Below are 13,894 nucleotides of genomic sequence, written 5' to 3' on the forward strand. Positions count from 1 at the left end.
CATTTGATAAAGTTTACTTACAAGAGTAAACCATAATTCCAATTTCCTGCACAGCAAAATTGAGGCCCTAAGAAATTAAGAGTTAAGTTTAAACTCACAACAATAGGTCTTCCACCTCCCAGCTCCCTGCTGTAAACATTAGATTGCATTGCTACAAATTGATGTGCTTTAGTCATTTCATAGGTATACTGGATAAAGCCGAATCACACATTTTCAAAGCCCGAGACATCAGTGCTAACTTTATTGCTATTGCAAGGGACATCACATTCAAAACTAAACTGAAAATAAAAGCCAAAGGGGAGGTTCACCTTCTGCTGTATGGCACAGAGCAAATAACGTCTGGCTTAAGATGACTGATTGAAGGTGGTCACATGAGACTGTGCAGAAATTTAACTTACTCAGAGGTTTAGAAATAGGCAGCCTTGAAGGACGTTCACCAGCTGGACTGCATGTGCAGTGACATAAGCATGACTGGCTCACCAAATCACATTTTACTCCATTCTCCAGCTTCTGTTTAAAGAATCAGTTAACACTTCAGTTCATGACTATAACAGTGACATTTCTATACAGGCCTGAAAAGTTACATCAGAAGTCACAAACTGGCCCTGTAAGATGAACAGCAAATGCTTCGTTCAGTTAATGCTGATTAATTAAATACATTTACTCTTCAGTAAAAAGGTATTTTTTAAGTGTTCAGACTACCGGGGGTGGGGAATCATTCAGGAACAAAGCACAAAAAGGAACTGTTAACACTAACCTTCCCACAAAATACAAAGTGTGCATTCTTTTCAAATTCAGAGCACCTGATGACATGGCTAAAATTGCCTGTATGCCTTGCTACTATTTCTAGGGTACATTATGTTTCCCTCATCCTATTTCTTATTCTCTCTCTCTTATTCTTATTCTCACCGGAATTTATACCATTGGAAAGGGTATAAATAATGGTCTAATTGTAGCTTTAGAGTTGACCCAGCATAACAGTTATCCTCGTTATTCACTCTGGTATAAATATAGCTTACATATGGGTTTGGAATGAGGCAGATCCAGCTGTCTTCTGCAATGCATCCCAGTCAGTTTTAAGTTTATTTCCTGAGCCTGTCATGATGCAGGTAAGACAATGAGCCTAATGTGAATAGGCAGCTCAGCCAAGCAAACAAATACCGCTTGTTACCCAGAAACTCTGGCCAATCTGCAGCGTTTCAGAATGAACTTTGTACAGACTGTGTGAATTGAGAAGAGCATCACTTTAGATGGAGAAAGTAGAGGTTGAGTTTAGCTCAGCAATCTCAGCAAGCTCACAAGGCTGCCCGCTTGTGCCAAGATGGTGCAATTTTGTTTAAAGAGTAATATGCTTATTCCAGAGCCACATCCTCTCAGAAAACCATTTACTGTCCTGCCTGCCCTACAGGCCGCTCAGATTGCTATTCTGTAAGATGAAAAGAAATCAGGTTGAAGTCTTGTACAAAATGCAACTAACTTTAGATCTTATATTTCAAAGTATCAGAGCATTCAACTTCCAAAGCACACCTAACAAAATAAAAATGTTTAAAGGCAACAAGAGATGACAGCAGGCAGCACCTTACAGGAAAAAAAAAAAAGCCCCTTCTGGGAAGGTACGCAGTCTTCTAAGACTAGTCAGCACACTAAACAAAGGACCACTAGAAGTCAGTATTTAGACATTTATTTCAGATATGCAGTTTACACGCTTATTATTGAGCAAAACTGATTTGCAAATATACAAATACTGTAACAAGCATTACCAAATAACATAACTGGCACTAGTGTTATAAGCATATTACTGAAACTGGTGAGGATAAGTCATGGATGAGGACTGCAGCTCATGGCATTTTCTTTTCATCCAACCAAACTTCCAGTAGCACCATAATGGCAATACATGAAATACAAGACAGAACTTTGTTAACTGTTATTCTGATATTCACAATTCTTTTTTTTTTTTTTTCATTTTAGTGAATTACATAGCAAAAAAACATTAACAGTGCAGGCGCTTTGGCCAACTTCAGCTTGTGTTCAGCTGTACATCCTCCATATGCAAAAGAAAAAGAAAAAAGCCAGCATATTTGGAACCCATCTTTGCACTTGGGCAGTCATTGCACTGCACTTTGATTCTGGGACTGAAGATATGCATGTCTAGCAAAGAGATGTCATGTCCACTAAAGCCTGAGTGAGTCTTTGGTAGGCTAATACTTCATTATTGTTATTATTATACATTTATCTACCACAGTCATTTTATTCACTAGAATTTTCTTTTGTGATCCAAGGTGGCCAAAGAGGACATTCTGGAAAACATTACAGTAAAATCCTCAAACGACCAGGCACTTCAAACCCAGTCTTTTCCAAAGGCACCAAGAATTGATGGGGCACCATTTTTCCCCCTAATGAAAGGTGACTGCATCTGCTTTTCTACAATGCTTATAAATCACCAGATTGTTATTTTACAGTTTTTACACACTATATAGTAGCCTTATCTGCTGCATGGTTGGTTGCATGAATAAATAAGTAACTCCACTGTTCTTCACAGGTGACATCTCCATTCCACCATATATTAAGTACCAATTTCTTCTGTTTCAAAATTATGTAAAATGCCATAACCTTGCTCAAAATGTACACACATACAAACGCTTCTGACACAGGCTATGTCCATCTGAAGATAGGCGGTTCATTCTACATGCTTTCTAAATACAGTGTGTCCAGTTATGAAACAAAATTATCATTACAAATATTCACTGTTGAAATGTTTGTAGAGGTCTCTGCAAAAATTTTGCTTCCCTTAAATAGAGTTCAGACAAGAACAGTTTTAAGTCACTAACGCTCACCTAACACCCATTTATCCCAAACCCCATATTTTCCAAGTGAACAGTGCAGGACATATTATTCATTTCAGCTTTTAACATACTAAGATTTTACCAATTTTTATCTAAATACACCAAGTATATGCTTTCAAGCAAAGTTGTGGCAAAAATACAAAACATGGACATATTTGTACTGCTGTAATGCACTTGGTTAAAGCCTTCATGTCTCTTCACACAGGTCTAAGATCCATATGAAGTATTTTGCCTTATCAGACAAGTATATATAAAATGCAGTTGTATCAAAACCTTGCTTCTGCTGGTCACCTGAAACTTACAGAAGTCACATGTAATTCAACCAGCTTTCAGACAGGGTTCTTTAGTGGTAAATATATTTTTGCAGCACTTACAGGCTTAAATTTCAGTCTGAATAGCAGTGCTTAATTCCACAGTATGTTGTGAATGGTTGTTGTTTGTTTCTTTCAGTGTTTCACCGACACCTACATCTACATCTGTCGAAGATCCATTATTAATGCTTTCCTCAGCAATGTAACTCAGCTGTGGAACATCAGTGCTTGGGGCTGTTGGAACAGGCACAGGGATTCCACTTGACTGTGGAGAGTTTTCCAAGCGATCATTTTCCACCTCTGGGAGAACATTGACTGTGGTAAAGCGAGTATGATAGTCACTGGAACCATGGCTACAGGAAGTTTTCATACTTTCCATATCTGAGCAACTAAACTCAGAAAAATGACTCGAGTGAGAATCTGCTACAGATGGAATGCTATCGCTAAGAGAGGGAGAGTCAAATTCACTGGAGTTTGTGCTTTGTTGTTCCAACAGCTGAGCATCCATGTCCTCTCTTGTCTCATTTATCTTCATGCTACTCTTCTTTCTCAGCTTACCTTTACATTTTTTTCCTGCTGTTGTTTCTTTGGACCACTTGGTGGCACTAGATTTACTTTCTGGCAAGCAGGCCGATGAACAACCGGCATTACGACCTGCAGCACTGCCATCATCAACACTACTGCTTCCGCTGTTGTGTCTGAATTTGGCTGGCTTTGATTCAATATCCACTTGCACTTCCATACTGTTGCCTTCCCTAGAACAAGAAAGAATCCGAAAGTGTAAGTGGTCATCTAAGACAAGCCAGCTAACACAGCAAACAAACTCTTGCTGCTTTCCAAGACACATAGCAAAAGAAAGTTAGAGATGTAACTTGTTTTAGAGAAGTGTTTAATCAAATAAACAGCCCAAAGAAAAATGCAAAGTCTGAAAGACCAAACACTCTACTGAGCTAAAGCGACAGTGCTCATCTTTGGAAATAACCTTGGCAAAATGTAAGCGGTCACATGTAATTTAATTTGTAACAAAATCTGCAGTTTCAAAGGGTAATCATTAAAGTAGAACAGCTAAGGCATGCTTAGAATATCCTTTAATAAGCAAGGCTTATTCATCTTCTATTTTCACCACATTTCTCTTACCTGTCCAAAGGGATGTAGGAGTTCAGAATAGATCCTGCCATTGCTTTGGTACTGGCATTGTCACTAACTGTTCCCAAGCTAACTGTGCCAGATTCTCCACTCAGACTGTATCGTTCTTTCTGCACATCTGCTTGTACTTCCAGTCTTGGAGAGAAAGAAAAAGAGTTGCATATACTGCTACTACAGTTAAAGCACACTAGTTGAAAATTAGTATCACCTTGTAGAGCTTCACCATTCAATAATAAGTAGAGTTTATTAGTTACTCCAACACAGGTGCACATATTTACCCTACTGAAATAGGTTCTCTTTTCCCACGGTCAAAAATGACTATTTTTTATTTAAAACAAGGAAACAAACAAAACCACCCCAAAGCAAAACCAGACTAATTTCCCAACAAAGTCAAGTGTTGTGTGTAAACCAGAGGTTCTGGATTCTTTCCTCCCTGAGATTTACAAGAACAACTTCCAGGCTTAGCTACAATTATTTTGCAGTTAACTGTACTGTAATCTAAAAATGGAAAAACTGATCAGAAGGGTACACAAGCTCAAGACATGATAGTTCCTATGTTTCTCCAGCTGCAAAATTATTACTAATCAAATAACAGGCAGAGAACTGTGTTCTGTACTCTGCTTTATATTGTATTATTATCAACAGCAACAGGAATAATAGAAACCTGAGCAATTTAAGTTGGGCTGAGCAGATAAAGCAGAAAAAGTTATAGGCTTTTTTCCAAATGCCTTCTTTACTGATGTTCTGACAGTGAATTGGAAGCTTTTGTTTTGTTTTGTTTTCCACTCTCAGCTCTTCAAATAGGATAGGTAAACCTCACTGTCCCGGTTTTGGCTGGGATAGAGTGAATTGTCTTCCTAGTAGCTGGTACAGGGCTATGTCTTGGATTCAGTATGGGAAGAATGTTGGTAACACACTGATGTTTTCAGTTGTTGCTAAGCAGTTTAGACTAAAGTCAAGGATTTTTCAGCTTCTGATGCCCAGCCAGCAAGAAGGCTGGAAGGGCACAGGAAGTTGGGAGGGGACACAGCCAGGGCAGCTGACCCAAATTGGCCAAAGGAATATTCCATACCATGTGACATCATGCCCAGTATATAAACTGAGGGGAGTGGGACTGAGAGGTATCGCTGCTCGGGAACTAACTTGGCATCGGTTGGCAAGTGGTGAGCAATTGCATTGTGCAGCACTCATTTTGTATATTCCAATCCTTTTATTATTATTGTCATTATCATCATTATTAGTTTCTTCCTTTCTGTTCCGTTAAACTTCTTCTCTCAACCCATGAGTTTTACCTTTTTTCTTCCAATTCTCTCCCCCATCCCACTGGGTGGGGGGGAGTGAGTGAGCAGCTGCATGGTGCTTAGTTGCTGGCTGGGGTTAAACCACGACACTCACTCAGCAGTCATAGATCAAAACACCTGTCCCAGCACAAGGGAACTCTTAATGGTAACCCTACATTCCTTATTCTACATAGCCTGGACTTCCAAATTACTCAAGAAAATGAGCAGTGTTAGCACCTGATTTAAGGAACAAATTCCATCCTGAACCCTAAATGTTAACAATCCTTTCCAGACACTGCCTTTCTCTTCAGGGTGCAGGACAGCCAACAAATAGTAAGGCCCCAATTCACAGGAGGCATTAGGCACGTAAGCAACAAGAAGTTGCCACCTTGGCAAGGCTAGGTGCCCAGCTGCCTCCCCTCCTGCCGAAGTCCATTTTGAATCCACACTCCACCCAGGTGTTCTGAAGGCACAGCTTGGTACTTGTAGACTACTGAACAAGTCAGGAGTTCCGACTTTGGGATGAGATGCAGCAGAGAACATGACATGTGTTAGACATGAGGTACCTCCCTCTGACTCCTGGGTAGAGGCTGCTCTCCTGGGAAGCAGGAGAACAACATCTCAGGTCCCACTCATCCTGAAAAGAATTCAAACTCTTCTTTGAGGGTTGTGGTCTGGCAGGATCTCTTGGAAATCAGCAAGTTTGTCAGAGATGAACTGTCTCTATCTCCCAGAGACAGTTCCTTTTAATAGCAGCCAATTTAAAAAAAAACATAAAAAATCCTAGTAACACCACTTCCTCTGCTTACATGTAGAGCAGGATACTGTAAAGTAGAAAACATGTCTCTTACCTGTTAAAGCAGTTAACCATTGCACTTCCTGAGAGGCTCCCTGTTATACTAGCCCCAGCCAGGGCCATAGTACTAGCAGTTTCACTTAGGTTGTCTCGAATGGCTCCTATTCTATCCATGTGGCTACCACTTGCACTCAAGCTGCCAGTCAGTCCTCCAACGCTTCCTTCACCTATACTAGGGTTATGACGTGCCTCTGCTACTGAAGTAGTATCTAGACAGAAATAAAGAAGGCTTATCAGTTATGGAAGTAGAACTTGGCAGTTTCTTGAATGTGACCATGGAAACCTTTCCTGAAATTATGCTGAGAAAAAAGATTTATAAAACATACTGTCACAAAAAGATAACTTTGTCAAAAGAAAAACAACCAAAACGCAAAAACCAAAAACCAACCACCAAAAAAAGAGACCTTACTTGGAGTTGCCTGATATCACATACTTAAGATACCAAAGTTAGCCATGGATAGAACAGGTAACATGGAGTGAAGGAACACAGAGACCCCACCACAAAGGATATTGCCATGTAACTAAGAAATGAAGCATCAGATCAGCTTTTAGTTCCCCTTATTACAGATAAAAAAGCCAGCTAGCTAGCTTCCACAAAACAGGATTCTGAAAAAGCAGCGTTAATTTTACCTTAAAACTTCTACCTGTAGAAAAGACTAGAGTCTGGCTTTGATTAAAATCAGCAAGAAAAGCTTTAATGCTTGTATTACAGCACAACATGAACACAGAGAAGCTACCCTCACCTGAGAGCTGGTCTTCTAGCAACAAGTGGAAGTAGTCCTAAACTGCAAATAAGTACTCTAGTATCTAAGGGCATCAAATATAAGTCACAAAGCCCATATTTATAGAAAATGAAACACTAAATTTTCTTACCTACAGCTGCATTTGTTCCACCAACATTTATATCATTTTCATCATCAAATTCTATCCTGACACCTTTTCCATTGCCTGCTGACACACCACAGCCTCCACTTCGGCAGAGGGAAATTGGAACAACTCCATATACGTAAGCCAGCATAATAGGAACACCAATACCTACAGAGGGAAGTACAGTCTTTCATTAAATGTGACTTATAATTTAGAGCCTTTCATAATAGCAATTTCATTTTCTATGATCACTTAGTATTTCACACTTGAAAAATCAGGAGGGAGCAAAATTAAGAAATATTGGTAAAACACTAAGGTGAAATGACAGGAAAGTACTTTCAGCAGGCAGAATGTCCTCTATCAGCATTGGTAGGCAGAGACACTTAATACTTGATGTATAAATACTTCCAGTATGTCAATAACACCTTTTAGAAACAAAATGAAAGTACTTTAAAAGTTCACATAAGCTCCATTGAGGACTATAATAATGTTCCACCTGAGAAGCAGAAATAGCAGAGATCTATGTCAAATATTATTCCACTAAAAATGTTAGTACCTCTACTAATTTAATACGGGGCTTGATTTTGCGTACACTGAAGTCAGACAGGTCTTTGCTATCAATTTATTATTATTATTACTGTAGGTTCTTTCATATTTATTGTGTCACACTGATTGAATTTAAGAGTTTTAATTATACAAGTTTTCCTTAAAAGTAAACAATTCTCTGGAGCAGGGTGGCAGGAGTTAAGGGAAACCAGTAAAAGGAACTATGGGCTAAAGCACACATACATATACACACACATCCATCCCACCACTTCTAGTGGACTGTGGAAGTTACTCCTCTGGCATATGAATTAAACCATTCTATGGCTTTGCTGATGGACATACACAGAAGGTACAGAAAAACAGTAGACTGAAAAATGGCAAGCTGACACATTCTGAAAAAGCCAGGACAGCAGCAGACCCAATGCAAAGGCTCCTCAGTCTACCCCGAAAGAAGGGTTCCAGTTATAGGAAGTCCCTTTCACTAGAAATTCCTCAGCATTGAAGGAGCAAATCCATGTTCTCAAGGTCATTACTTCGGAAGCCATATAATGTCCTGAGACTGGAGGCCATGTGTTAATGGCGATGGGGCAAGAGCAAAAACTCCATGAAATAAAATCCAACTGCTTTCCCTAAAAAGCCAAGTTTTATCGCTGGTCAGGAATAAGAAACAGCTCAAAAGAATGAGGTAAAGCAGACCTATAAATAAATCTTTGAGACTTTGTGTCCCACTACCTGTTTAGAGGGGTGTGATACCACAGCTCACCACATGAGAACAATGAAATGAAGACAGACACCAGAGAGTTTTATGACTAGCATGTATCTGCATTTGCACAGTGGTCCACCATTGTTAACAAGCAGTTTAGAGCCACAGCTTCATGGCTAATTTAAACCATCACTTGCTAAAAACGGGCCCTGTCTTTTCCTAAGGCCACTCATTCCTCTCTGAGCATTACTTCTGGCACAAGGGGGAACACTGCATACACAACTGCGTGATGAATTGGATCAGGGGACTGATCCAGCTTAAAACTAAATGGTGGGTCTTAATGTGAATCAGTTATCCATGGCAGCTTACTGTGCGGTTGTAAAGATGCCTGTGCTGCAACAAAGGAGAAGCAAGGCAGTACTGGGCAAGTCCACTCCCATAAAAAAAAAATAAAAAAAACCCCAGGGTTTGTTTACAGTGATCTTGAAATTACATGGTAAGATAAGACAAGTATTTTGTAACATACAGCCAGATTTTCCTCAAATGCTATCCTCACCAATCCCTATGAGAGAATGTGATAGAATTCTGACTCCTAGAACATAACAAATAGTTTGTCAACTACCATAATGTTAAGCGTAAGAGACTGTATTTTTTCTTCTGTGTTGAGAAAAGTTTGATATTAAGTTATTCAAACACGAATAGACTATGTGGCAACAGTTTTTTCTTGGTCAGTCATTTTAAAAAGCTTTAAATACTTCAATTTTAAAAGCCAGATATGACAATGTGGAAACTTCAATTTGCAAAATAAAAAGTTTTTTTAATTCTTCGTTTTAATGCAGCATTTCCTGGAGTACTGTATTCTCCATTCAGCCTCAATAAACGTATAACCTCAGGCTCCTCATTGTCTCAGTTCCTTCACCTATAAAAGGCAACTGTAGGGCTTCTCAGGTGTTTTATTTATGATTGCTTATAGAGTTCTGGTTGCAAGGTGCTACCAATACACAAAATAGTAATATTTGCTTACCTACAGTTACTGCAGCTACAACTGGAGAAACAATTACAGATAAGGTTACACCGCCTGCTATAGCCAAGTTTCGCTTGTGCTTTGAAATGTCTTTGCCTTCATATCGATTGTGAATCTTGAGAAGAAAAGAAGAAAGGGGTTTTAGAGTATTATTGTCATCAATAATACATTGCTGCAAGGATGGAAGAACTGACATAAAATAGTTAGGAATATGTACCCTGCTCTCTTCCAGAGAGCCCATATTCTGTGTCATGATTTATTCTTTATCCCAAAGCAAATTTATACATTTCTTAACTTTAGGCAACTTCTTCAAAGTTAGAAGTCCTCCCATCCAGCAACTAAGCATTTACTTTCAGCCTCAAGTTAGAAGAGTTAAATCAAACAGCTTTTTTTGTTTTGGTTTTTTTTTTTTTTTTAATCATTACTCCAGCTTACACAGTTTGGAAAAGTAGAGAGTTTTCAGGATCAAAGAACTACCACATCTGATCAAATTGACACTTCTTATTCCCAGCCATCTTTCCCCTGAACAGTACAGAGTGAAACTTTCACAGATTATTAGACATATTGAAACAGAGGTTGATATGACAGAGCCATGAAAAACTTGCAGTAAGGAAGTCTTCACCAAACATAGCCTGGGAAGAGGAGAGAGCAAGAACTCCATTGCTCTGGCACCCTCTCATGACAAGCTGTTGAGACAGGAAATATTTTAGCAAACCTGAGTCTTAGCTGTGCTACTATTTACTGAGAAATCTGCTAACCAAAACCCTTACTGATGGTTCAAGTCTGAAATAACTCTGGAATGCAGCTGCCTCAAACTTACCAGGTGCAAATCACAAATGAACATGAAAGGCTTTCAAAGATCACTGTTTTATAGAGTCCCTATTTTTTGTGTGTTTCATTTACTCTCTAGGAACATGGCTTTTCAGGGATACGCACTTCCATCTGTCATTGTTCTTGGTTAAGACATAATTACAAAGTAACAATAGGTTGCTATCTTAATGGTTGCCATAAGGCTAAGTTAATCCTCACTACATCTGAGGAGGAACACAAAAGGGAGTACTAAAAGGATAATCACAATATTTTTGTATCAATATGCTACTGCAAAAACAATGACAAAAAATGAGGTGAAAATTTTATTACATGTTGTGCTTTCTAAATTATGATTTCAATTAGAGATTTCGTAAGGTAGTTCTCATTTTGGAATAAACTGAAGTATCTGTATTTGTTCAGGCAAGACAGGCAAGGAAAGGGCAGAGAAGATGCTGCACTTTGTATAACAAGATGTATAATGTACCTCAGAGCAAGTGTATGCAAAGAGCAACAGAATAAGGGAGCACTTGAATGTGGAACATACCTATGGATTAAAAAGGAAAAATTGAACAGTAACAGTCCCACAGTATGAGTGTGTACTAATTACAAACCCAGGAAGATCAGGTTTCATGGGGCTCTGAGCAATTAGCAGAATCATCTGAGGCACTGAATTTTACTGTTATGGGCAATTTTAACTACCAAACCAGAAGGCATACAACAAAGGTACCCATGAAGGCTACTGGATTCCTTAAACATAAAGCAACAAAAAGGAATGGAAGGGAGTGGTTACAGAGGAGAAACTGATTGAAAACATCAAGATAGGAGCTTACATTGGTAGGAAAAACTATGAAACAAGAAGCTTCAGAATACTGAGTAAAGAATAAAGAGTATCCAAATAAAAATACTGTGCCAGAAGAAGAGGGATTTCAATAAACACAGAAAACTGGTAGGTTACAAGACTTCTATCTAGAAAAAGATAGGACTAGCACTTCCTTCAGGAAATACTATCAAAGCACAAGCACAAACTCTTCCAATGCAGGAGACAGACAGAATGTTGTAAAAGAACAACAAAGTTTCCTTTACTGAAGCAGCAGCAGTATTAAGAAAAATAGAAAGTAGGTCAGGTTACTATGAATGGGTATAAAGAACAGCATGAGGGTGTCAGGACAAAGTCAGAAAGGTTAAAATAGAAGAGACAAAAAGCAAGGGACATAAAAGTCAGTAAGAAATTATTCTTTAAGTACACTGCTAGTAAGGGGAAGACCAAAATGGATCAGTTTGCTATTTAACAAAAAGGAAAGACAGCCAGTAGATGAAACTGGAGGTCTGATCAATTTTTCTCTCTTCAGTTGCCACTAAAGATCAACTGTGAGCCAGGTGACTGCTGACAAAGGAATAAGATCTGTAGGAAAACAGCAGGTTTGAGTGTGCTTACATGAGCTGATCTGAAAAATATCTCAGCAGGCCCAGTTTCAGAGCTACTAATAATAATTTTTGAAATTATTTATAGAAGATGTCTGGAAAAAAGATCAGGAAAACTGGAAAAAGATAAACTGCAATGACAATCTTTAATGAGGTCTAAAACAAGAAGTTGGAGAATTAAAGACTAGTGAGCTGAACTTTAGTTTCCTGAAAACTGGGAACTTGTAGGCACCAAAGCAAATGCAGGAAATAGAGTCCACACTGATTTTTTTCAAATAGAAATGATGTCAATTTAATTTTCTTCTGTGACAAGATAACTAGCCTTGAGGATGGGGAGAAGCAGATGTCATGCACTGACTTGAACAAAATTTTGACATTTTCTTGTATGACATTCAAACAGGTTGCAATTGTCCAGACTGAAAATGGACTAGAGAGAACTACTATTAGCTTCATGTAAAACTAATAGAAAACATCCAAGTTGCCACTAGGTTTTTTTGCTCCCCAAATTGCAGAAGAATAGGGTGAAGAATTTAAAGATGTATGCCCTAGATCCAATATTCAACATTTTCATTAACCTGAAAGATTGAAGAAGAAAGTGTGTGTTGAATTTCAGGCCGATATAATCTGGCAAGGTTGCAAGAATGGCAGAACTCGTACTAGTCTTGAGAAGTTGAAAAAAATGGCCTGAAATTACTAAGATGCAGCACAAGGGTAATGAGTTCTAGTCTCTTAAGGGAAGCCTTATTGCATAAAATACCAGTATGGTGGGGAAGGTTATGTGTTTTAGAGTATACAAAACAAAAATAACATGTTGAGAAAGAGGTAACTGGCAGTTTTACACACAGGATCACCCTTTTATTTAACTCAGCAGTAGTAATACTTCAGCTTCACGGCTATACTCAAGCTGGAGAAAACCAAAGGTGATATGAACAACTGGAAGGAAATCCAGAAGAGATGAGAATCAGAGCTCTAAAGATACAGTTTGTCAAGAAAAACTGGAAGTGCTAGGTTTGCTTAGAGATAAGAGTGAAAGTGCACTTAAAAATCATCAAATATGGAATGGGATATTGCAAAGCAAAAGGATTCTTTATGTCCACTGAAAATAGGGCAGTAAGAATTTAGTGTAGGAAGAGAATTGACATTAATGTTAGAAAAATCAATTTTACTAAGAAAATAAGGCTTGGAGAGCCTGTGGAATCTCCATTATCAGATGTTTTGAAGAAAAATGCAAAAATGTGACAGGAGTCACAGAAAAAATTACCATTAAGCAGTGAGATACACTGGAAATTCTTACGAGGCTGTCCTCACAGACTAACTGTCTGACACTTCACCATTAATGTGAAAGGTGCTGAGTGATGAAGACCTATCCCAAAATCTAATGAGAAAAGCAGAACGTGCAATAGTAATTTGAAACAGGTAACTGCTGCTTTCTTCCTCTTATCATTTATAAGGTTCCAATGACTGTATGGGACTAAGGCAAAACAGAATAGAATGGTCGAAAACCAACTGCAGCAAGAGGTAGGAGTTCTTGCTTAAAAGAAAAAGATGAATAAGAATACAGTGGGAGAGCTGAGCTGCACCCCTGGACTTTTTGTCTAGCAGCAACAGCTCATGTGAGAGGGAAACACTCCACCCCTCACCCCAGTAAATGCAGAATTAAGTCTGTGCTAGTCACACTGAGAGAATCTGTGCAGATGAAAGCAGAAATAAGCAAGTCTTCTGATTATACCATCCAAGACATGTAATTGAACATTTAGCACCTGCTGAACCAAGCCAGCATTTCCTAAAGCCCATTTCCAAAAGATCTGGATAACTTACTACTTCATCCTAAATTACAAATAGAAGATGTAATTATCTTTTGTTTTCCTTGCAATTTGTCATTTGCTGTATACTAAAAGCTATCAGTTATATTTTTGAAAGGAAATACATCAACTGCCTTCTGATTAACACGGTCATTTCTAGCAGATTCCCACAAACAGTAAAATGAAGATAGATGCTGTCTAGCTACCTGCACTGAACACTGCTCCACATGGTGGACTGGCCCAAGACAATTAACAAGCTGCTGAATACAAATGCTTACATGTGT

The 13,894-nt window shown here is 38.6% G+C and overlaps 1 protein-coding gene across 4 annotated transcripts in view; it reads right to left on the reverse strand.

The window, feature by feature from the left end:
• Positions 1-1,665: 1,665 nt before the first annotated feature.
• RNF19A (ring finger protein 19A, RBR E3 ubiquitin protein ligase) overlaps positions 1,666-13,894 on the reverse strand; it is a 61,441-nt gene continuing 49,212 nt past the window's right edge. For all 4 annotated transcript variants that reach the window (XM_049828221.1, XM_049828238.1, XM_049828230.1 and 1 more), the window contains 5 exons: positions 9,577-9,691; positions 7,310-7,471; positions 6,432-6,645; positions 4,292-4,435; positions 1,666-3,909 (listed from right to left, as the gene is read on the reverse strand). In XM_049828221.1, the coding sequence (XP_049684178.1) occupies positions 3,222-3,909; positions 4,292-4,435; positions 6,432-6,645; positions 7,310-7,471; positions 9,577-9,691 (1,323 nt within the window). In that variant the 3' untranslated portion in view covers positions 1,666-3,221. The remainder of the gene's footprint in view (positions 3,910-4,291; positions 4,436-6,431; positions 6,646-7,309; positions 7,472-9,576; positions 9,692-13,894) is intronic.

Source organism: Accipiter gentilis, chromosome 2 (assembly GCF_929443795.1).
Source record: "Accipiter gentilis chromosome 2, bAccGen1.1, whole genome shotgun sequence".
Taxonomy (NCBI): domain Eukaryota; kingdom Metazoa; phylum Chordata; class Aves; order Accipitriformes; family Accipitridae; genus Astur; species Astur gentilis.